The sequence below is a fragment of the Bombus vancouverensis genome, chromosome 1 (genome assembly GCF_051014615.1).
Source record: "Bombus vancouverensis nearcticus chromosome 1, iyBomVanc1_principal, whole genome shotgun sequence".
Classification (NCBI taxonomy): Eukaryota; Metazoa; Arthropoda; class Insecta; order Hymenoptera; family Apidae; genus Bombus; species Bombus vancouverensis.
In genome coordinates this window covers 15,392,073-15,417,556 of record NC_134911.1, presented here as the reverse complement: position 1 = coordinate 15,417,556, position 25,484 = coordinate 15,392,073, and the positions used below count along the sequence as shown (strand labels likewise).

General features: G+C 41.2%; 2 protein-coding genes across 4 annotated transcripts in view; one reads left to right on the top strand and one right to left on the bottom strand.

The window, feature by feature from the left end:
• The window catches only part of Pdk1 (Phosphoinositide-dependent kinase 1), a 407,695-nt gene that overhangs the window by 2,503 nt on the left and 379,708 nt on the right, over positions 1-25,484 (top strand). The window lies entirely within an intron of this gene.
• LOC117153637 (uncharacterized) lies at positions 13,068-14,826 on the bottom strand. Of its 3 annotated transcripts, none has more exons than XR_013058346.1 (5): positions 14,681-14,826; positions 14,388-14,586; positions 14,228-14,320; positions 13,775-14,067; positions 13,428-13,702 (listed from the first exon to the last, which is right to left on the bottom strand). XR_013058346.1 is itself a non-coding variant. In XM_033327859.2 (4 exons), the coding sequence occupies exons 1-4, from the start codon at positions 14,824-14,826 to the stop codon at positions 13,222-13,224; spliced, it is 756 nt and encodes a 251-aa protein (XP_033183750.2). In that variant the 3' UTR covers positions 13,068-13,221. The 3 variants fall into 3 exon arrangements, 1 of the variants encoding a protein (XP_033183750.2); XR_004463643.2 differs by having other exon boundaries at positions 13,431-13,539; XM_033327859.2 differs by lacking the exon at positions 13,775-14,067 and having other exon boundaries at positions 13,068-13,539.

Below are 25,484 nucleotides of genomic sequence, written 5' to 3'. Positions count from 1 at the left end.
GAAATCGATGTAATTATTAGTTTATTTGTTTACGGTGTTTGCCTTAGCAGAAACAGCCAATGTGATCTAATATCTGTTTTATCCCTGCACGAGGAGAAGCCGTTTCAATCCCGTGGCGAGATAGGATCATGTAGCGGCGTGCGTCGCATTGAATGGCTGCAATTGTGCAGCTGCAGTTCAGTAACGATTATTGGTGTAGGTACATGTATACCAATAATGTTAACGAGACACCTCGTATATCGTCGTTCACCCGCGTTCACTCGTCCCACGACATTCGTGATTTCCCTCTATTACGATTGTTCCACGACCTCCCTTCAGTTTCCTTTTTTTTTTCCCTCGTTTTACTCCTCTTTACAGACTGCTATTAGTTAGGTATTATAAATATGTGCGTTTCTCCATGTAATTCTCTAATGTCCTCGGAGATATATTTAATTGAACGATGGACAGCTTAAATGGATTATAATAAGGTGTTATTAGAGTAGAATAAGTTTTTCCTTTTTGTCGCCACTTTTCTTGAAAGACTGACGTTAATCTCCCATTTTCTCGAACTCTTCTAGTAATAATGTTCAGACTCTAGATACTAAGATACTACTATTAGATACTAAGTATGTACAGTGGCATAGTATGTAACTATTTCGGAAACAGAATACACTGGCTTAAACGTCATGGGCGTTCCCTACCTACGCAGTTCTAATTCTTCGAACTTTTATAAATATTCGCACGAACCGAATATTCTGAGAACGTGAAATAAATTTTTCTGAGAATCCAGCAACACGTTCGTTCCGAGATGAGAAGAGACTCGAGACTGAATACAGATTTCTTTCTCGAAGCGGCAGAGAAATTTTTCAGGGAGTAGCTAACCATATTGACCCCCGTGGTTATTGGTTCGTCCGAAGGGGTTTTTAGCAGCAAGTAGGGGGTTTGTCGAGCAAGGAGCAACGCGTTTCATCATCGATGGTGGCTGAGCAGCGTGTTTTGGCAAAATTACGGGCGACTTCCCATTGTTTGGACACCAGAAATTTATGATTACGAGCTACGCTCGCAGCCATATTCCGATTCACATGCCGAGATATTGATCTTAATTTGAATCTACTGGGCGGCGCCTTAATTCAGATCAATTGGCCCACTAATTAATTTGAGAGTAACGACCAATCGCTTGCCATACGAATAATTAGGAACCACCATTATCGGACTGCTATCAGCCTGGAAAAAAATTAAGCAACTTTTTATAGACCTCACGCGCGGGATGATGCTTCCTAAACTGAATGTAATCAGGAGGACGATGAAGGGATTAGTTATGAAAATATACAGTTGTCGTAGTGAGATACAGTCTTAGAAATGATGTACCGATGAATTAAGTTGCGATAGATGTATGGTATAGAATGACGCATAGAAATAGAAATCGCAGTAAACAACGTTGATAAGGAATATGTAGGAATTTGTTATCCAATTGCGTTCTTTTTGCTTTGAAAAATTGTCAAACTGTAAGGAAAGTATGAAAATTTATACTTTGTAAAAATAGTTTCATTGATTTGATCAGAATTAGAAAAATATGGTTGGAATAATTGAGAACGCAATTGGCTGACAAAAGGGTGAAGGGTCGAAATGCTTTGTTTAAAATAAAAGCGTCGCATGCTTTCGAGGAAGAAACGATAATGTAAACGATCGTAAATCTATCAAAGTATCAGGAAAATTCTTGATGCAATTGGTTATGCTATGCGTTGCGCGGAGGATCCTTAGCAACGTTATTTCTTTTTTAACAGATCCCGAAATATATGGAACTGCCGAATCATGTTACGAATATCGAGTTTCTAGCAAGTTACAATTATTTATGATGTTATAATTTTTGGACAGGCGTGGGATTTGAATCTATCGCCGTGTAAATATTATAGGCTGCAAAGTTCGAACGGTCTCTCTCGGTTAGCAACTGACCAAGAAATTGTGTTTTCCTTCGAGAACTTATTTATCGGTTCTCCGATTGTCCGATGAGTAAAGACAGCTGCGTGAAATTTGTTGTCCCGGTCCATTGAATTACGGGTCGGTTGCATTTTTAAAAGTATTTCCATCTTGCGCCCACGCAGGAACCATGGAAAGATCGGTAGCAAAAAATAATTCAACTGCAGAATTTTTCTCCTCGTTTTCTGTCCGAGGATTTCGATGACCGAGTCGTAGATATATTTGCAAAGTATTCGTGTCCTTTCTTTATTTATAAAATATTTTTATCCGCTCGATATTGTAGCTTTTTTAACTGAGTGGGTGCAGAAATTTCCTCGTCACGATCTAAAATATTCTTAAGCGACGAGTATATCGTGTGTATTTATCAAAGATCAGGCTAAAGAAACATTCTGCGTTTGTTTTATTAATGTCGTTGACAGACACTTATTAGCGACGAATAATTCCGCAATGATATCATTACTTACGAAATGTCGCTACTTCTGCTAATGTTCATTTCGAAATTTTATATCGGTACTACGAAATTTTTAATGTCTTTGGCTGCAGATCAATAAAATTTCTTTCGAATCTCTATAGTTGCAGTACGTTTTTTGTTACAAGCTTACGAATTCCTTAATTTTCCTATAAAATCACATGTATACTCACGCTAATCCAAACAAGAATTTATCAACAAAATTTCCAATTAAACTCAATCCCATCAAGGTTAAAATTCTCAGTTCATCATCGGATACTCACTCACTCCTTCGATCACTCGTTTCCCTTTCATGGTCCAATGCCCAATGTACCAAGAAACTAATGCTAATCTCAGAGAAAAACGATCTACCAACACGCTAAATCCTCCTTCATCTTAAAATTCTCGACTCATTGTTAAATCGTAATCCACCTCTTCGATTATCCGCTTCGTCATCTTTCTTAACAAGATTCTCGATCACGATAGAATCTCGTAGATACGTGCACTTACGTTTCGAATCGCTCCTCCTATGTATATGATCCTGTACACGATTTTCGCAACGATTTGTATTATTTAATTTAAGCGAAGCCGCGTTACAATTTCATTTGCATAACCGGTCGCATTATCCGTATGGACGTGGCTCGTATTTTCGCGCGCTCTACGTTAGATAACGGTCGTGACAAAACGATACCGTGCGCAATTAAAGGAACTTCCGAGAAACGAGCGCATAGATCGTTCGGTTTGCCACGGTGTCCACTCGAGGGTAACGAAAAGAAGCAGCGTCTTTTACGCTGGTAGATTCTCTTACTATCTGAAGCATCGTTTCGTGGCTGAATTAGAAACTGCACTTAGTTTTCCTTCGGTGAAAGATACCGGGTGGTTCCGCGTCGTCGTCGAGAGACAAATTGCACGACTGGATTAGACGAATGTCCCTGAGCGATCGCGGCCAAGACTTCCGTTCGAAGAACCTGTTTCGAACCAGTTTCGATCTCGCGGTTTTACTGTATTTTTCAGCAGAGTTCGCGTCTTCGGGTTCCTCTACTTGCCGCCAGGTGGCAGCACAATGACCGAATTTTCTTGTTTCGTGACAATAAACAAATAACACGATACTCTCGTCTGTTATTTATTTTGGAAATTATTATCATAGCGTTTATTTTTTCTTATGTTTCATCGTAAAAATTTCAATTCATGTATATTGCCAAATACCGAAATAAACAATTACGAGATTTGTTTTCGAAACTTTTCGATTTATAAGCTTAAATATTGTACGAAAATTCTTAACTGTGATTGTCCGAAACTCGCTACGTGTTGACCAATGGGCTTTAAAAACAGATCGAAGCTTCGAGTTGTCACGATCGATTATGTATAATACGATAAAATAATCATTCTTCATTCGTGCCTCTTTCTTCGTTAATCTGGGATTTAGTAACAAGGAATTTGTAGAGTCACGTATCGCATATTCGTAGAGGCGATAGCAAGTATCGGAAAATTTAATTTCATTAACGGAGGTTTTACGCCGAAAGATAGAGCTATTTTAACCGGTTGACAAAAGGCCAATTTCATCGATGTTCCGCAATCGTAAAATCGATATTATCCGCTATTTAGCCGTGACGTTTCGATTAAACTCTCCTATCGAGTGTACAAATATTTTCCTCATTTAGCGTGCTGGTCTGTAACCAGTGTCTGCTGGATAATATTTACATCGGCGCGGCACAAAGTCCAATGAAATCATTACCCGAGACGTCTGTCTCTCTATTTGTCCGTGGCCGACTTTTCGTTCGCTATTTCGCTGAATAATACCGCGTTTACTCTCCTACGTGCTCACGTTTGCCATATAATAAAAATGAGATCCGTCTTGATTTATAGCTTTGATCAGTGTATCTCCAACACAATAATGATACAAAAAATTGACGTTCAATTGCGCGAATCTTATATATAGCGTGTAGTTCTTAGTTTGGTATCGGTTACTCTTGATTTCAAGGAATGTACCTGATTTTACGATTAAAATTAGTCGAAGTTAGCTACTGGAAGCAAGATATTTTGATTTCAGGGAATACACCTGATTTTACCATTAAAATTAGTCGAAGTTAGCTACTGGAAGCAAGATATTTTGATTTCAGGGAATACACCTGATTTTACGATTAAAATTAGTCGAAGTTAGCTACTGGAAGCAAGATATTTTGATTTCAGGGAATACACCTGATTTTACCATTAAAATTAGTCGAAGTTAGCTACTGGAAGCAAGATATTTTGATTTCAGGGAATACACCTGATTTTACCATTAAAATTAGTCGAAGTTAGCTACTGGAAGCAAGATATTTTGATTTCAGGGAATACACCTGATTTTACGATTAAAATTAGTCGAAGTTAGCTACTGGAAGCAAGATATTTTGATTTCAGGGAATACACCTGATTTTACCATTAAAATTAGTCGAAGTTAGCTACTGGAAGCAAGATATTTTGATTTCAGGGAATACACCTGATTTTACCATTAAAATTAGTCGAAGTTAGCTACTGGAAGCAAGATATTTTGATTTCAGGGAATACACCTGATTTTACCGTTAAAATTAGTCGAAGTTAGCTACTGGAAGCAAGATATTTTGATTTCAGGGAATACACCTGATTTTACCATTAAAATTAGTCGAAGTTAGCTACTGGAAGCAAGATATTTTGATTTCAGGGAATACACCTGATTTTACGATTAAAATTAGTCGAAGTTAGCTACTGGAAGCAAGATATTTTGATTTCAGGGAATACACCTGATTTTACCATTAAAATTAGTCGAAGTTAGCTACTGGAAGCAAGATATTTTGATTTCAGGGAATACACCTGATTTTGCCATTAAAATTAGTCGAAGTTAGCTACTGGGAGCAAGATATCTTTCTTAAAGTGTTATTTATTATTATTATTCAGGGTAAAAAAACACAAGTACGATTATTTATCAATGAGACGAACTGCATTAAAAGTGCAATACAAATGTGTTAATCGCTGGCGCGTGTTGAAGGCACGAAGGGAAGGTAAAGGTAAAGGTTAACGAGTTGGCGAGTTGCGTGCGGCACGTGTGATCCTTGGGGATCATCGTTTGACCGCGAATTCAACCGATATAAATGCGTGTGACAAGCGTGATCCTCTTCTTACCGCGCGTTATTACGTACACTAGTCGGTATTTCGTAAGTATCATCGTGCTCGGAATAGCAGAGTCAGTGAGGAAACGCCAGCTTCCAGCGTGACATCATTTCGATAGACAGAGCTGCTTTCCTCGTGATTGCTGTCGTCAAAATCGATAGTTCGAAATTATACGAATCCTCGTACGATAAACCGTTATATCCACTATTGACGAAAGGTGGAAAAGAGAAGGAGGCCAATGTATGAATAAATTTACAAACATTCGTAACCATTTTCTTTTCGAAACAAAAGTCTCGGCTTGCAAAAGTTTTACCGTAAAGTATATTTGAATCGACGATTGATCGTATCGTAAAAATGTAGGGATGTCGGGAGATTCGTATCGAGATTGAAATTCAAAGGTTCAGATACAGGTCGGTTTTCAAATTTCAAACAGAAGGTTGGAAATTAAAGATTTCAAATTTTAAGTGCGTTTCGTTATAATTATTAGAGAAAAATAGGGTTTTATCATTAAAAAATAGGCTCGTAGGGTTTCTAGGCGATACTGCTAATTCAACAACAAAGATTTCTTAACGATTCGCACAGTACAAGCGAGTACGTCGTTAAGTACTTCCAATTAAGTATCCTCGAGTTCGGTCCTTCAAGTCTCATTTTTCCTGGAATTATTCACTCGGTTCTCTGCGTAATACTCGTTCGTAACAATCGAGCGTAAAACAGTGGAGACTGTTCAGAAGAAATTGATTCCTTCTAGGACGATAAACACGATCGATCGGCGGGGGGGGGGGTGAAGCGGGCGTATTAATTAAATGGTGGATTAAACAAAACGTGAAACGGAATGTGGACAAACGGAATGGAATACAAAAAGAGTGAAAGGGAGAGGAAGAAGAGAGAGAGAGAGAGAGCGCTCGACAAGACCCCGCGGTACGGTTCAAATAAAATACAGCAAAAACGTCGCGTGAATCACGTGGAAATATGCGTACACAGTATGCCGTGTCGTTATATCGTTTTTGCCGGATGGCGCATTGTGTAGTACTTTGTAGTCACGTTGCATGTTTCCCAAACGTCACAATAGCCGTACGCTCGCGTTCGCATGCTACTCGTTGCTATGTATTTCGAACAGTTCCTAAATACGCGTCAATCCTTGGCTCGTGACAAAATATCGTTGGGTTTACACTTGTTTATTCTCCGAATATACGATACGCGAGCAAACAAATGTTACTCGTCGAATCGAGCTAAATTTATTAAAATTTTTCTAACGGAGGACAAAAAATCGTTCAATTCCGTAGATAAGAGGTTTCGTAAAGAGATGTCTTTCAACGTATTTAGCAAGAACAACAGACAGATGTAAGTCGTGTTGAAATCAACTTGATCGATTGAGTTTTCTGAAAATTTCTTGATTTTCGTATCGGTATTTAATTTTTTCAGAAATCGAACCACTAATCTCGATAAAGTTGATCACTTTGTTCTCTAATGTGGTTTGCGTGTCTCGGCACATGACTGTTGCTAACGTGGTAAAACACGATTATTACAAGAATTACTAATATACAAATATCGAGTGATACTTTTAAGCTTTTTTCGGCCCCGTGTAGACGAGCGACTTTTTCACACTGCGTTCTCGCTTCGTCGTTTTTAATTGTGAAAACAACAAAGGAAAACGCGTGACGCAGCAAGAACGCAGCACCGTAAAGTCGCTCGACTGCATTGGCTCGCCACTGTATATGATCGGAATAAAATTCTTCGATAGCCAAACCAAACAGAACAAAACGCTGTTCGCAATCTGGGTGGCTCCAAGTCGACTGTCTCTATTTCGACCTTTGATCCGAAATCTTGGTCAATAACAACTTGAACCGGTTGCGAAGGAAAGATTCGCACGTGGGTTGTTGTGTTAATCGAAGAAATTCATTGAGAGAAAGTTTAAGGACTACGCGTTACGTACACGCATGGCGTAAGCGTGGAATTTCGAAAATGTTGCATGCTGTTTTAATGCAAACGCGTTCGCCGCGGGACAGTTTTTGTGACACGGTGTGTCATGCAGCGACGTACAACTGTTCTTTAGACACCATGCTGATATGTAACAGTATTACATGCAACACATGGGGCATGACTAAAGAGGTTGAACCGCAGCGTTGGAAACCAGCGTTTCCATCAGCTTATGCATGCCACACGGTACCGTTCCTTCTGTTTCGTGTTAATAATTGATTTTACCGCTGTTTCTGTAATAAATACTCCGTTTTCTTCTTTGCAACGCATGTACATTCAGTGACACGACAACTTAAACGTAGGGACAAGAGATGAAATCTTCGATTTCACTGACTCCGAATGCCTTGGAATTACTCGATACGTTGGATATTTGCAACAAGAATATTACCGTATCAAGCTTATACTGTTTTTCGTATCCTTGACACACTCCTTAATTTTGTCTTCTCTTGATCCCAAGAAAGGAGCACTAGACTCGTGGTCGATTAATTAATTCTCTACTGGTATCATTAGATTATAGGTAGTACTCGATGTTAGGAGTTGCAGTTACCGTAATTACATAACTCTAAGGCGTTTGGTTTCATTCTGAATTCTATGTTTCACACGATAAAGACCATCGTTTATTACGTAAATAATTTAGCCATAATCCAAGCTAAACATCGAAAGCAAAGTTGATCAATTCGCCTTCTGAGAGGCTCTTAGTATGCTCCATAATAGTTCGGATATCGAAGGCTCAGCTACGATTTCGTACATCTGAGCATTGGCTTGTTCGTATTCTGTACCTTCATTCATCCAGTATCTTTCATATCATGATCTATCGAAATACGTTACAACCTTTTGGATCTTACGATTGTAATACAAAAATCAAGAACGACTACCACCACGTGCTGAAGCTTAAATGCAACTTTGCAGGCATCGTTTCCCGTTTCATGAACGGTTGACGGCAATGGCGTTCTCGTTAAGGATGAGAGAATGTCCAGGATGGTGTAAGAAACCGGGCCAGATGGAATCACGGCGAGAGAGGCACGCAGCGTGTCCTGGTTTCGCGTGTGCCGCGCCTCGATGACGTGTCCACGCGCTGACTCGTCTCCTTGTTTTTGTTTTCCGCCGGCCGTCGCGCGGCTCAGCGCCGCGGCACGCTTTATGCAACGCCTCCGCAGCCCGCGATGAAGCTCTCGTTGCTTGCGCAACATACGCCGATCGCAACCCGCATGATTCACGCGCAAACGACGCGACGCGGCGCGCTGCCCTCTTCTTGCTTCACGCTCTTCCTCGCTTTGCCCTGTAAACCGATCCAGTTTGTTTACCACGCGTGTACTTGGTTTCGAGTAGCCCGGAAGCTCCAGCATTCGGAAGTTTAAAGTAAATAGCAATGGGTGGCGGTGGCGCTACTACTCTTGCAATGGGACTTTTAACGCGCAATGAGAAAATTGCAAGATCGTGACAATTTCTTTGAGCTTGGAACCTTCGTTCCTTTTTTGGAGCAAAAATTTTATTATATACGGTGTCTTGTCAACTTTGTTCGCTCGAAGTATCTTTGTTATCTTAAATAATAAACGAAATTGTTACGTTCGTAGCAGTTGCATGTTTGAGAAACAAAGGATTACATATTATAACAAAGGATGGTAATGACACCTTTATAGGTAGGATTTGATGTTATGTAGAATTTAGGATAAACGTAGTTTAGCCATTCAATTAGTCCTACGATTGCCTCGAAAGATATTAATTGATACGAGATAATTGCCATTTTGATATAAACAGTTCTTTTGGAGATCCCTGAGTTTAGAGATCTTAACGCGTATGATTGTTTCTTTTGGTGTTGATATTTCATAGAACGGTCATCCGTTATGCTATCGTCTGAGATAATCTTCAGAAACAGCGGAAGAAACGATGCTCGGGCTTCCTGGTGCGTAGGTGCAGCAACCTCCGCGTCGCACGCAAACTTAATCTTGTGTGACTGATGAGAAATGTACTTACGCGGCGAGGTTTTAGCTGATGATGTTAGAGCTTTGTTCGTGTAATGGAATTGCTATTTGTACAGTTTATTGGTGTACCTTTCCAAAATGAATATTCTACGTGGCGGCGGATGCGGCGCATGGAATTTCTACCGGTCAACCGTGGAAAGTAACCCCTGTTTATTAAATAGACACTTTGTTAAAGCTTGCGCGAAAGAGTTTACGACTCAATATAAATTTATAATCTGCTGGAACTGCGCTCGTAAACGAGAGTCACGTTTCCTTGTCCGCGTGTGTACAGCAACAGTCTGTAAAATGGTTTAGCCAGAATATACCGAAAAGATTGCTACAGTATCCGTACGGAAACTTATGGGATCTTTCTTGCTTCGTAACGCGTTTCATCTCTCCGATCGTAAAGAAAATACAAATTTTAAAAGGCAGAAACGCAAGAAACGAAGCTTTTAATATAATTCCACTGATCCAACATTTGAGAAATAACAAGATTTTTGTTGAATGTTAAAGTTTCCGTATCAGAGCTGGTTTGAAATTTCATGGTAAGCGCAAGATGGATGAGAAAGGATTCTTTAATTTCGAAGGTACACGCTTTATCAAGCCAGCACGTATCAAGTGTGTTTCTGAATCCAGCGAGGGTAGTCAGCCCCGACCTCTTTACAAGATCAGATTATATTACTTATGGCTGTAGAACCTCACGGTCTTGTAAATTTAATCAACGATGCACTTCCGCGAGTTCGCCTCGTGTCGGGATCGATTGCTGCTGCTCAGGAATTTCGCGAAATATCGGATGATATGTCTTGTTCCTTTCCAGGGAGGAAAGCGGCCAGCTTCTTCCTTTTTCTTTTTCTTTATTTTTCTTTTATTTTTCCGTAATAAGATCCGGTCGTTTTACTTTCTCTAGTAACACGAGTCGACGATCTGGCTCGAGGATTCGTTCGTGTAATTTTTATCGATCCGTGTCCGTGTCGGCGGTCGAATGGTTTATTCATTAAAATCACGTCCTGTCTTAAAAGAACCCTTCGAATCGCGAAGACATTAAAGGCAGTAACGGTGAATGATCATACGGAAAAGGTACTATCGCCACGAATGACTCATAGAGAGACAGACAACAACTCTTCAGCAGAAATCTCTCTCTGTCGCCTCTACGATTCCACGTACTGCATCTGCATGTTAAGTTAGATTGGCTTCGAGAGAACTGAACCGTAAGCCACTGGAATATACGTTGTCTTCTCCCTCGCATCTTGGTCTCTTCTCTTTCGTGATACACACAGAGTGCACAAATACGGCCGCGGTACAGCGCACGCACACGGCTAGACCCGTGTGCCGACACGCGAGCGCGTGTGCACCCATGGTATTTGCATATTTCAAATTATTTCGAGGAAGATGCTAAGTGGAGCGTCGCTTCTGTGCAATGGACCGATCTTCCCTTCATCTTCGTCGCTTCTTTTCTTCGTTCTCCATCCACCACACCTCCTTCTCCACATTGCTCGTTCTTTTGGCGTCGTTTTGCTCGTCCCTTTTTATAAGTACATGAGTGCACACCGATGTCGCGGAATCGATCCCTCGATTTCTCCGACTGTGTCCTCCCTGTGTTCTCCCTGTCTCGAAAGAATTAACCAGAGAGTTTCACCTTGGCAAACAGAAGCGATAGGGAAACGTCCGTGCGCTGTTCCTTTTAAGCCCTTTCCTTTGAGCCGACGATGATACCCGGATTCTTTAATATCCGATTACCGTCGAATATCCGGATATTTGTTGGCGAGTATAACGCGGCTGTCGCGCACGGAAATGTAAATATCGCTACGAGCTAAACGTTGTCGGTGAATGACGCTGTTTGCAAAATATCGGTTTCATTCAGTCGATTACTCTGTCCAAATCTATTGAAATATTATTAGGATTGTTTTTTTAGGAGAATTTTATAACGCAGGAATATTCTTTTTGCGTGTTATACTACGATGATAATGGATGCAAATTCTGACGAATGCTTCTGGCAAAAATCGAACCTATTGTAGGAAACCTTTAAAAAACTTTAACCGCGATAACTTGGCTCGTGCAAGTCTAGCGGATATATCCGAGTTTACATAGTCGTTTCTCGTTCTTTTACTATATAATTTGTCGTAAGGTTGTTTATTGGCCGCTTCGTTACGATCACTTTACGGGATAAGTAATATCGTAAACGTTCTTTTAGCGTTCGTATCTGGTACTCGGCGCCGATGAATCGGCTGGGATACGTTTGCCCATTTACGCCGCTATTCGTACATTCTTTCGTTGCTATTACGACTCTCTCGAGATTACATTAGCCATGATACCAGAAAGATAGCGACATTTGTTCGAAAGTGTCTATTTTTCGTTGCGACGATTCGGTTGCTCCTGCTTGCTTTAAATCTCTACACCCACAACTTCGTCGGTGCTCATTCGAACGAAGAGAAAAATCTTTTTTCGAATTTTTTGCTCGCCTAGTGCACCTCTCTTTCGTCTGGTCCGCCACTTTTGGCGAAAAGGTAAATAAAGACTCGACGACAACCTGGAGAAACGTTGCTCCGGCGTGTTTGCGAATTTGCACGACCGTTGACTGAAATCGTAACGACGGACGAAGCTACACAGATTCACAAAAGTATTCAAACACTTGTAGGTACCTTTTATGAATGTATTATGTGTGTTATACGAAACGTTTTGAAATTTTATTATCACTGTTACGAGACTCGACTGTAATGATTATATTGGTAAAATTTGAAATAAAATTCAAAATATTTCTAATTCGCAAAAATTGTCTATAATATTTGTCAAGTGTATTTGTGCAGACAATTTTCTACGATTGACACGGTTCCTTGTATGTTTCATCGGTGTTCTATAATAATCGATGATGAAAGCTAATGGAAATGGCTTTGCGACAGAAATCATCAAGAATCACCGTCGAGCTTTTCTTACGGCAGAAAAAGAGGAAAGGAATTTACGGGGATACAAGATCGTTGATGATAGATTTATGCATTCCTGTTAGACGGTTGTTTTAAGCGATGATTCACAACCGCCACGGTTTGCCACGATTTGCACTTAGATGACTCGTGTCATTTTCAATCTCTATTATACTCTATCTTTCCGTGTCATCGCGGCTCGCTGTGTAACTGTTATTAACTTAACTCATAAAATGGAAATTGCATCGGACCGTTCTGTGTCCGTTGTGTATGGCACCGTGGTAACCGATACTTAAATCTAGCTTCGATCCAGTTTATCGACAAGCCTAAGTAGAAATCGTTAAAGTCGTCAGAAAAATTCCTTGACACGAGACGTTGGTCGAGATGTATGGCGAGCTGTGTCGGTTTCGTCATAGGCGTGATTAATTCTGACAGTGAACTGGTTTCAAGGATGATTACTTAAAGGCAAAAATTAAACGACCGGCTTCCAGAAAATGCTAATTATAGACTTGACCAAGTCAGCCATAAAACTCTTAACAAGGAAGCCTTTCTTTTGCAGCTATTCTTGGATCGAACGTCACAAGAAGGCTCTTTTAGCCAGTCACATACATACTTTGCTCGCTCTAAGTTCATGCTAATAAATTATGAAAATAGTTAGCTGCGATTTACATACTAACAGAATGATTTCTTTATTTCTATATAAATTTATTTTATCGTTTTATTCGTTTCTATCAATCGAATTGGATTACAATGTTCGTGGTAAATTTCTTTAATCGTAAATTAAAATTGGTCACGGTAGCACCAAGTTTCTGGAGCATGCTAGGTGAACAATTTTCGATCAGCACACGACGTTTGACCAGCTGGCTTGTTCGTAGTTCCTATATTTCGCGCAAAGGTCGATAGAAGTGGAATGAAATGGCAGCTGCACGATGTTCATGTTGTAATCCGTGTTGACCAGCAACGCATTGACCGTAGGTATATGCAGCTTATTAGCGAGATCGTCTTCTTGAAATTCCCCTGTTATTGGGTTCATTTGAGAGCAACGAGTTTTCGCCAGCACACACGCAGTGGTATTCACGTATAATTGAGCTAGTTTGACATCTGTGAGGTTGAAATTGGGGAACATTCGTATGGCTTCGCCGACGCATTCTCTGAGCTGTGCAGAACGTTTGTGGTTGAACGATTATCTGTTAGAGATCAATTTCTCGCGATAACGAAGTCTCTTTGCAAATTTTTTGGCGAAAAATTTGACTTCTTCATGGATTGAAATTGAAGCGTTGCTATATTTACAGCAGTGGTCTTTAAAGCCGAATGCAATCCTTGTATAAAGCGGAAGCACGTATTATGAAATTGTAATACGCATATGTACAGAATTGGATACGTCTACTTACTAGATTTCGTTGTGTAGACGTTTTGAAAAGTCGGATGATATGTACAAAATTTTCACTATAGGTTTCTATGTACAATTTGATTGCTCTGAAATAATAAATTTTTGTGATTTAATTTTTTGCTGTCTCGGATCGATAGGTTCCGCTCCAGGCCTCACGGTGTTCGAATCTGAATTCTGTTCTCGGATGACGCAAACAGCTTTCGATAATTTCTTGTATAATTGTAAATAAAATAATGGCACTCGTCTGGAAATCATCTTGAAGCTTGGTGACGTTCTCAGTTTGATTCGTGCTTCCTGTTTACAATTGCTTCTTTTTATATTTTTATGTGCAGTAATAGAATTTATAAATTATCGAACCGAAGTAGCCAGGTGCAGTTGTCTTATTGTTTACTGTACAAAAGCATGCAAAGAAATTCTAAAGCATCTCAAGGGTGAAATTGAACGATCTACTCACTAAATTATCCTTGTTCACTTGTCGAACGCACTCGAGGAACGTGCAGTATATCGTCGTAGGATTCGTTCTTGAATTTGCTGTACCAGTAGCGTTCTATTACAAAGGTACAAGAAGTTTAATCAATTTTACGCTCTAAATAAAGCTACGTTCAAAAACTTACGCTCAAGTACTGTTGACAGTGACCATAATCGGTATTATTGAGATAAATATAAGCACAATTAGACATTGCCACCAATAAAGGATATCCAACGGTTTGACTAGAGGCCCGGAAGAAGCATCCGTAACACGCATCTCGACGAACTGTATCTGAGCCTTGCGATTCATTGCACAATTGGTTTAACAATTCCGGAATCCTCACTCTGCGACAATAATTATAAATATACATATATATGCCTATTTACTAGCGATATTCAAATGAATCGACGTAAATAAATCAATTAAGGAGAAAGGTACTGTTTAACGCCCGCCAAGGACCCTAAAAATGTGGACAAGCTTTCCTTTACTAATGGTTCCACCAAGTTGACACCGCAAATTGCGAACAATATTAATACAGGAGATACACGTAGTTTCACCATCGTTGCGCGATACTCGTTGGTCATTTGAATGGGTATACGTTCGTACTAGCTGCTTTATACCCATAGATGGATCTGATAAGAGAACCCAGGAACGTATAACTTCCGGTAAAAGAGCCTCAGGATCTCTATTTTTAGAGAAAATATTGTTTCGATGTTCTATGATGTTTGTATTGTTTTGTGGCTACAGTAATTTTAATGTTATTACAAATTGTAATCATTTAAGTAGAAGATTTTCTATCTAAGTACGTAATAGTAAATTTTGCTTTGTATCAAAGTTCGCGTAATAATATTTGCTTCTACAGATCAATTACGTGATCAAAAATACGATAGAAATGCAAGAATCAGTAGTAAAAAACACGTCTGGTTATAGCCAGTAAAATATTCTTGTCTGACCATAAACGGTACAATCTACTGCAAGCAGGCTAACTAACAGAATTACTTCTTATGCTTCTATTTTCAGACACGTTTTAATCTTACTATGTTTCCATCTTTTTATGCCGTAATCTTGTTCTTGTTTCAATAAATAAAAAATATTTCAATGTTTTAAGAAAAATTTTAGCATAAAAGAGACGAGACGAGAAGGAACTTAAGAAATTGTTCAACGATACAAACACACGATTAAGCCGAGAATGATTCAAAGGAATAACGTCTAGAAAATTACTAAAAACATACCACGGCTTAAATTGAATTATTTTTCCGAAATGTTCGTCCTCCTTTCAATTTCCAACGACAGAATGTATTTCGTATCTCGCGGCACCTCAACTTTGTGCCGTCCTGGATGACAATCGCGCGGTGGAAGTGCAACAATTCTCATTACCTCTGTGACCGTGTACAAGCACGTCGACGACCATGCCGTTGGATGTCGTTGTCCTGTAAAAATGAATCGTGAACGAGAGATCTGGGACGGTGGAAGTCGGTGACGAGCGACAGCTCGATCGCGGTACCAGCGAAATCGGCCGGTTTCGCGGATGTGATCCGTCAGATCAGATCTGTCTGACACCATTATTACGTGGCGATATGAGGGAACTTCGTGTCGGGTTGGAAACGCAGTTGTATTCAACGTGGAGAACTATTGGACCTCTATGGAATGCTTTTCACGTGACGTGCCGTGTCGAGATATCAACCAGTTTATTTATTTTTCGGCGTTGGAATTTTTATTTGGCATCAAACTTTGAAAATTTTATTTTCTTTTGGGTAAATGAGATTCTTTTATGATGAAAAATATGCAGGCTGTTTTAAATGATATTCGAGAAGACGAAAATTAATGTTTCGCTTGATCCTTGATTCTTTTTTGTATTTTCAGACAACCCTAATAATTTTGCAACTAATAATTGTCTAAATATTCTAATATTTATCTTTTTTCTTGTTGCAATTTTGTAAACCGTCAAAGCGTTTACAACAAAAATTCCCAGAAAGAATTGAATACCAAGTTTTCTGTACCATTTGATTCCTTTTCTAATCGTGGTGGCATAAGAAACCATTTGGTCGGAGTAATCTATACCACACTTTCCTTCATTATATTCAACAACAGCTACTGGTTTTAATGTTGCGAACAAATGAAACGAAAGATCATTCTTGAGACCACCACTTGAGTGATTCGCATTACTAAAATATCGATGGGAGCACCTAGCAGAGAACGCTTGGTACTGCTGTACGCGTGGCCTGACGGAGATTTCCTTGAAAACACGCGTGGCAGTCAACGTGTTAAAACAAAATCATCCCGTGGTACGTTTATAATTGCGCATTTGATTACCACGATCTTTTCAACCATTTGCATTATTTATATCCCTGGGAGTGCAGCTGTCGTTATGAAACGCGTTACAGTCCTTCCTGAACTGGCTCCCTTGTTGAGTATCCAAGTTAAAATGTTACCTTACTACTACGTTGCAATTAGAGCAATAAATATGTTACACCTGGGCCGTATAATTTTTTGTGATCTTATCTGTAGCAAACTACCGTATCCTATATGCCGACCCTATATTTATTTTTAAACCGTGCTTTTATATGTGAACAAAACGACTGTCGTCACGTCTATCGTCGGTTCTAAGATATTCTGTAACGAACATGCCTCTTGATGACGTAATTCTTGTTTATTTTCGAGGAAAAGTGCCATTTTCCTTATTGTAGACGTCCTAGAATCGTTGGAAACGATAAAACCAAGAAATCGAGGGTGTAAAACCGCGCGAACGAGAGATGGTTATCCGTGTGGTGGAAAATGAAAAAGCGCGATCGTCAAAGTTCTCTAATTTCGAGTGAGGCTAAGGGGAAAAGTGGGCCACCGTGTGCGTCCGAGACGATACACGTGCCATGGCTATTTATACGGTAGACGGTCGAGTAGGAAAGAGGCGACGTTTAGGACATGCACGAATGAAGGCAAAAGAACGATCGGATGCGACACAGAAAACTGGGGGAAGGAAACGGTGCAATCCCGATGGAACCAGAATTAGAATGACTCATGGGATTATTTGGGTTTATGTAATCCGAGAAATTCGACGACGGCGAATGATGACGTTGCCGCTGAATCGACCGAGTTATTGGTTGCCTCGTACAAGTACGAGGATCATGGTATCACGTTGCATTTATGATGCCTAAAGTAGATTTCCATATTGCCTGGAATTGCCTGAATGATTGTCAAATGTATCTCTACGTAGTGTCGTTTCTGCATGATTTTCATCGCATCTTCCTCTGTAAAGAACTTTTACTGATAAATTGATTTCAGTTCAGTTAGTATCCAGTTACGATATCCTAAAGAAGTTGACACGTGGCAACGCGAGCCGATAGTTGCATTCTCTTTCTATTTTTTCTATCCTACTTCTTTCCTAACCGAATCATGGAGCTTTAGGATTTCGCTGTTAAAGACCAATTAAATCGTTTGCGGACACCCTTCTTCGAGGTCGGACCTCGATGACAGCTGCATCTCACTGTCAATCAGTGTCCTCTTCTCGTTTCTGCGGGCGGTCAATTAAGTGGACGGTAACTCAATCCTTGCGGATGTCCCCACCACTTTATTTCGAGTCTCACGAGAATAACGAGGCAGTGGTAACTTAATTTCACGAAGCGTACACGCGCTCTGGCACGCTGTTTTTGTCAGCGACGTTTATTCTCGCCGTCGCTCGTTCCCGGATTTACCGAATAAATAAGCGTTTCCATCCCCCGGATCGTGGAAACGTTCACCGAGTCGGAATAATTTAATCGCACGCTGAACTGTACTTGTAATTCCAATGCCGAGAATCGTTTGTAACCGACTCTATGTAAAGATAAACTATGTGCATTTATATTTCGTTACGCGTTAACACATTGACTGGCAACTTTGCGCTCAGTAATTTAAGTGTAAACGTGTTCCTCTCGTTGACAAATTTCTCTCGTCTAATTTACTACGGTTAGGACCGCTAGCATTCTATGAATTCAAAGAAACGAAAGAAAGTATATCGGCTAATTTAAAATACGTGGGTCTATAAAGTAATAAGTGTATTCGTATCAGTTTATCTTATATCTTTTGCAGTTTGAATCTTTTCCTATACCTTACTAAACAACTATAGTCTTCGAGAGATATCCCGGTGAAACAGTTAAACCTTTGCCTTACAAACAGAACGTAAGGGCCACGGTATCTTTCACGATGTTAGAAATAAAATCAGTGTTGTCAGAAACTCGGTGGTGCGCTCATCTCCGAGATCCTTTCACCGGAACGCAAGAAGATTCGTAGACCCGTGTTTAGGGGTGTCATCGCCACTGGATACTTTCCAATTACGGCGACAAGATTTCGTAGGTTCGTTGATTCGTAGGTAATTCGTGCTTTGGTGCTCCTTATTGGATTAGGGGTCGCAGCGAGCGGCCTACGACAGAGCGTAGACCACGCGTATTTCAAATTAAGATTCTTAATTGCCAAAGAAAAGCCGGAGGAAGTTAGCCTCGTGTTACGAAGTTAGTATCGAGAACCGTGATAGACGCGTCGCGTCGAAATTACCTGGTGCATAATTGAGAGTGAAGCGATGTCGAATAAATTCAATTTTTGAGACTGGAGATGCGTATCGACGCAATTTGTCCCTCTATCTATCTCTCGCTTGAGGTTAAAGCGTGTAACGTCGAAAGCTCGCAAGTTCTGAACGGCTGTTATTTAAATATGACGGGGAATTATTAAACACGGCTAACTTTGTCTTCAGCTTAATGAATCGGCCTGAATATTTCAGCGTTGTTTCTAATGTTACACGGTGAGTTTGAAGGCGATTAGCGTTACGATGGAATTCATGCATAATTGCGCGAGTCTAAATCGACGAAAACGAAACAACGATACGTTCGCTATTACTATTTACCGTAGGTAGGAATTGTTCGATCAGTCGTTAGATGAAAAGGAGTCAGTTAAGCTAAAAACACGTTTGTTCGAATAATCAATGACGTAACATTTTTATCGTTGTTCATTTCACATGATGATTTCGTGTTGTATTCCTCGCGACGTATTTCGGGGTCAAGATAATTTTTCGCCCGATTCGTTTCTCTTTTGAAATCGCCTCGTTCTCATTAATTTCTCCACGCTTTTATGATTCGTTCCGGTTTACACGAGGCTTTGCCGACTTCCGTCGATCCTCCCCAACGCGGTCTCCGCGTCTCAATTATTTTCCCATCTCGCAGCCTTTCTCTCCGATCCTTTCTAGCCGGTTGATAAGTGCATTAGGTGAACCCGGAAATTGGTAGACATCCCGTGGTGTGTACGCACATTAACCCCACCACCATTCGGTTCTTATCGTTTCAGACGCGAAGCCGAGGGGTCGTCGTCAAAAAAGAACAGGAAGCCAAGCTTACGTGGCCCGGTCGAAAGGAAGTCCACGTGCGTGCTGTATATCAACAGATTTTAACCTACATACACGCGTCGAGGAATGCTTTTAGCTCTCCCGGTGAATATCATCGTCAAACGGTTCACTTTAAGTCTACGATGAAAAGGATATTTTTTTCTGTGTGTTCGCTTTATTTTTTGTTTTCTTATATCTAGTATCATTAAATTCGGTAGTCATAACAGGTTATAGGAAACAGTATCATCCGAGTACTTTTAACAGTACGTAGGATTATTAAAGCGAATGTAAACAAAAATAAAGCGTACGTGATATATAGAAATTGTTGATAATAAATTCGTCAAAAGCTAAACCATTTAATGGGTATCGCTCGCTATGGTAGGAGGAAGCAGGAAGGAATCCCGAAAGACTCAGAGGTAGTGAAACATCAGAGCGCCATTTGGGACGAAAGACGTGTGGTCTCTTAGCGGAGCTGCCCTTTTCCCATTGCGAGCGCATTCGTCACCGTGGTCCGACAGACATCCGGACTCACATATGTGGATATCATTTTCTACCCCTAATCCGTGCATCGCCGAGATAGCACACGATTCTCTGCTGTGTTCTCCACGGGTCGTTAGGTTTTCGAGAGTATGCTCTCTTTACCGTTCCAGTCTCTTACCGTCGATGAGTATTATAAGAAATTGGTGGCGTAACGCGCGCGTTGATAAAAATCAGTTGGCCACGCGAAAGGGCGTCTAGGGATCGGCCTCGAGGGTGTAATAACCCCGTCGCATTATCGTTATCCCCGACAGATACTTTCATTGATATCACTCGTCTCGCGTGTCTAGATTCCGTGTGGCTCGTTGTCGCGCTGAATTCACTCGCGTAACAGCCTACCTCTACACATTGTAAACATCTTTTAACGATTATTGCCGCCTGTAAATCGTGCACCCTGAGCATTTCGTGCTCCTCCTCATCGTGCACCGACGAGCACGATGACGTAAATGTTCCTAGCCGCTGAACCGGAATGCTCTTTTTTCGTGTCGTGTGTCCACGGTTCGGACAATCATTGTTGCTTTGTCGCGTGAACAATTCGCGTAGTTGTTATTGCGCTAGATACGAATGCGAATTTATTTAGAATATCGTAGGAAGCCTAGCTTTTACGTAACTGGATTATGTTAGGAGAAAGGTGGTAACTCATTAACGAAAGCTGTGAAGCTAAATTATTTAAGCTGTAAAGCATTTGCATGATAAAAATTCAAGAAATATAAATCACGTATTTGCCGAATGTAAATTTTGACCAACTTCATTATTAATTTGTAACCGTAATTACAAACAGGTTCGGCGAAATTTGTCATTATTACGTTTGCTACCCCGCAGAATAATATTACCAATCTGATACATAATAAATAACGGATGGCGAACAATAAACTAAAATGGTGAACGGGGTGTGGTTCGGCATTAATAGCCATTACGAAACCGAATCCCGCGAAAGTTAAGAGAGTAAAATTCTCGGAACGTCTACCGAATATTTTTAACCGATTTCTCTCTCTCGACTTTGATAATGTGGCAATACGAGTGCGGTCGCCACTTTCGCACACGGCACTCGGCCGCGTCGTGCTCGGGATGACGCATGGTTTCAGAAAAACGCGTCCCCGCCACTGCAAATCGTCGGTCGACGCGCGAGAAAAATAGAAGCTCGCGACATTTTCGAGGAGGTGGAATACGCTCGTTAATTTTAACGATCCCATCGAATCGACGATGGCATATACCCCTGGTGTGGCGCTTCGCCATAGTCCCTGCCACCGACGCCTCTGCCTCCTCATTTTCGCTTGCACTTTACTCCGTTGTATACGTTTCGCATTTTGATTTGATTGGTTTGTAGCCCCGCACGTGAATAGAATAGTGGCGCCGTGAAATAGCGAACTGGGTACCGATCTCTACGAACGGTTGTTCGTCAAACGTCGTTCCAAATATTTTAGGTCATCTAGTTGCCCGTTCCCTAAGACACACCGGTTTTTTAGTTCTGATTTCACGGAAGATTCAGTTTTTTATTTTAAGAAATAATTACAGTATAATCTCGTTTATCCCAATTTCTCTTTTTGTGTCGTTCTACTTACAGTTTCACTCATCGTGAAACGCCTATTTTTTCTTTTATTTTCGAAAAGCAGCGTAAAGCGAATGATGTAAAAACGAGTTTACGCGACGTTCTGTACATCAGCGGTCGCCGATTCACGGCGGGGTCAGACCCCAAAAATTCGCTTTAAAAGTTCACAGGCTGCCACAGGAATTTATCGTGGTCGCCTCTCGAGTGCTCTTAACGAAATTAAACCTGTTCAGCAGTGTGCAGAATGTCCATGATGATTGTGTCTACCGTGAAACGTTTCGACCGAAATCTGAAGTGATCAGTAGTAGGTACCCAACTTTATCGCGAATTGCAAAACCCGTTGAAATTTTGCTTTAACGCGTACGTACGTGTATTTCTTTCACAAATTGTGTCCGAAAATCTTTGGTAATTTTTTAAATTCGTTTTTTCGTTCATTTCTCGTTGAGTCTCGTCCACAAAAAGGAAATGAAAGGCATAATAAATTTATTTTTCTAATCCGTGATTCTTCAAAAATTTATTCAGATTCCTGGAACCTTTGGAAAACGATACAGCTTGTCGAAATGCCATCTGTCGATGATTCACTCGGAGGCACTTTTGAACAGAAAACATGTGTCGGTTTTCTTCCATCGATCCTGCGAGAAGCTCGTGGAAGTACGATACCTGAAATCGCGGTCCCGTTGCCCCTCAGGTTCCATTGTTATGGTTACTGTTATGTTTTCGGAGATCCATCCAGCGAGAATGAAGTGCCATTTTGCTTCGAGCCGCCACTTTCGCACGAGTCATCGAGAATATTTTGTCAGAGGGATGGCGACAGGCGTGCGACCGTACTACGCCCTCTCCCCTCTCGTTTCGACTTTACCCTCTTCCTCTCTGTCTTTCTCGAGTTTCGTCATTTGATTTCGAGGGTGCACGAAGATCGTGTTTACCCTCTTTATGCACTTAGAGTCTCATCAAGCTCATCGCCCAGCTTCGTCCCTTCGTTTTCTTTTTTCCTCGAACACCTTCGGTAAATTTCGGATGTTCGAGCCTGGGAGTTGGAGGTGCAGGAAAGAAAAAATGCATTTCGTTGCCTCATCTATTGACCCTCTTGTTATCGCTGCCTCTCTGTCAGCACGCTCGCTTCGCCACTCGCTCGATCAGTCGGAGCAGATCGCGTCGAGTGTCGTGCACCCTCTCGACCTCGAGATGCGACGCAATTTATGTCGACGAAAACGCTGTTAATTCGCTCGCGTCGAAATAATCGCGTTTACCGAAGCAAGTGCTCCGCGAGGTCCCAGCGAAGGGACAAATAATTGCTTCAGACGCGGTAAGGTGGCAGCGATTGTTCGCAGCAAAGTAAATTTTACACAAAATCGCCTCGCGTGCTCCCGCTCGTGTTCTTCGACGCTTCCCCCTCTGTCTGTCTGTCTGTCTTTCTCTCTCTCTCTCTCTCTCTTGTCCTTTCCATTTTCCAGATATTAAAGCACAAACAGCCCTTAACTTGAAAAATTGCTGGACAGTTTTGCGATTCTTCACGTTTTCCCTCTTTGTCCTCCTTTCTCCTCGTGTTCTGACTGTGTCTTTATTTTCAGAGAATGCAACGTGACATTCTTGAAGATTAATAATGAACTGAGGATGTAACATGATATAATGTAATATAATGTAACGCAATAAATAATAAGGCGATGTCTTGTAAAATGTAACATAAGTGCATATGGTGTACGAAAGCTGCCAGCGTCGAATATCCGTGCTTTATGCAACCAGCACTTTTGAATAACGTGGTTGCAATGTCACGGTGAATACCGCGACATTGTTGCGCAGTTGGAACATCTGCCGCTTTCGCTGTAAACGTGGTATTCGCAAGTAGAAAGATACAAATCTCTAAAAAACTGTCATTTCCGTTTCTAGAGGAAGGGATAAATTTTCGTGTAAAACGTGGTTTCAACATGCGTTACGAGTATCGTCCAAGCTGGATCCCCGGAAAGGACACGCGATCGAGTAGCTGATTTAGCTAGGACATTCTTCGATTCCTTTCCACCCTCGTAAGTTAGACGGTAATGGAAGTCGACGCTTGTAATCGACGTGATGAGAAATGGTTACGTGTTTGCAGTTCCAAGCAAACAGAAGAAATTAGTAATGGAAAATGGCTAGATAACGAGACGCAATTATCGCGTCGCAACGCATTAGAGTTTCTGGCGTAACGTGACATTTGCGAACCTTGTGATTTCTTTCGCGACTCCTTGATTAAGAGCGTAACGTACGGCGCTTGATGAAAGGATTCGTCTTCATAAAAATACGCTATGAGGGCCAGTTATTCCATTTCTGTTCCTTATGACGCTATACGTTGCAGCGTATCATTACGGATAATGCCGTGTTCGCTTGCTCATAAATTTACATTTTTTTACGTCTATCGTTGGATATATACTCTCGGTACCTGTATGTAACACCGCAATAAATATTCGGGCATATTAATTATTTTTATGTCAACGGAGAACTCCGTAAGTCTGCACTCGTTGTATCCAGTAACATATCGATTGGAGAGATTAAAAAATACTACGAAACGGAAAACGAATAGATTTGCCTAAGAAAATAGGAAATATTAGCACAGGAAACATTAAGGATGCGAGTTTCAGCTAGAACGGACGCAATCGATAATTAGAAGTGACACGTACGGGTAACCTAATAAGCTCGCGTGAATGAAAATCTCGCTTTCCCCTTCGTGATTCGTGGCGTGCGTCTGACCCGAGGATAGGAAACGAACGTGCAGCTGCATTGGCGGCGTGCATACACACAGGTTAGATGCACGCAGGCTGTCGCGTGACTCGAGAACGCTTAAATCGCGGTAATTAGGGAGGAGGAAAAAAGGATAGGCCAGAAACGAGGGAAATCAACCGGAAACACAGCGTCACGGCATCACGACACGTGTCACTAAGACCACGTGTCTCGAAGGAAGTAAGTTCGCAAAACAATGCCCTATCGCCATCGTATCGTGCTTTCTGCCCTTTCTAATGAGTTTCAGACGGAAGGAAATTTTTTAGACTGCCTTTCTTCCGTTCGCGTGCGTTATATCCTATAGGTGTTTAACATTTTTACGACCGACGTAATTCCTTCGAGAAATTAATTCGTCGTTAGAACGTTTTTACTCGCGACAAACATTGTTTCGTTCCATACGTATGTAATTTGGAAATAATCGAGGTACGTTTGCTTAGTTTAAAACCACTTTGTACGGTAATGTTACTGCCAGCGCGTCCTCGAGAGAAGAAAAGGAAGAAACTCGATGTCGTCGCGGTGGAGAAGAGGGATTAATATTTGGTAGTTGACTTAAAGTTCGAGGGAAGTTTGGACTTTTGAAAGTAATTAGTAATTGTCGTGCAGCCACAATTAGCCGGTACACCGTATCCTCGTTGGCTTTCTTTAATCGACTCGAGGGCGCGTCTCCTTGGAAAGGAGTGGCGACGCGTTCGAAGGAGAATGAGAAGAAAAAAGGAAAAAAAGGAAAAGGAAAAGAAAGCTGGCGCACCCTTCCATTCTCTGTGCTAACGGACAATCGAGCGAAAATTTACAATGTCGTCGGGTCAGCGGCGTTTTGCGATTCTTTCCGCGAACGAGGTCGCCGCGTTATTGCGAACTACGGATTAATTTACTCAGCTTTGGCCGGTATATTGGCCGTACGCGCTGTCTTCGTCCGCAAGCTTCAAAGCGGCAGGCAACCGGAGAGCGAGAACAGGGTTGGCTGTTCGAGGGCGAAAAACACAGTGGCGCGGCTGGCGTTTAACAATTTACAGAGTGGAAGGCGGGAAGATGCATACACCGAGAGGCCGTGTCTTAATTGT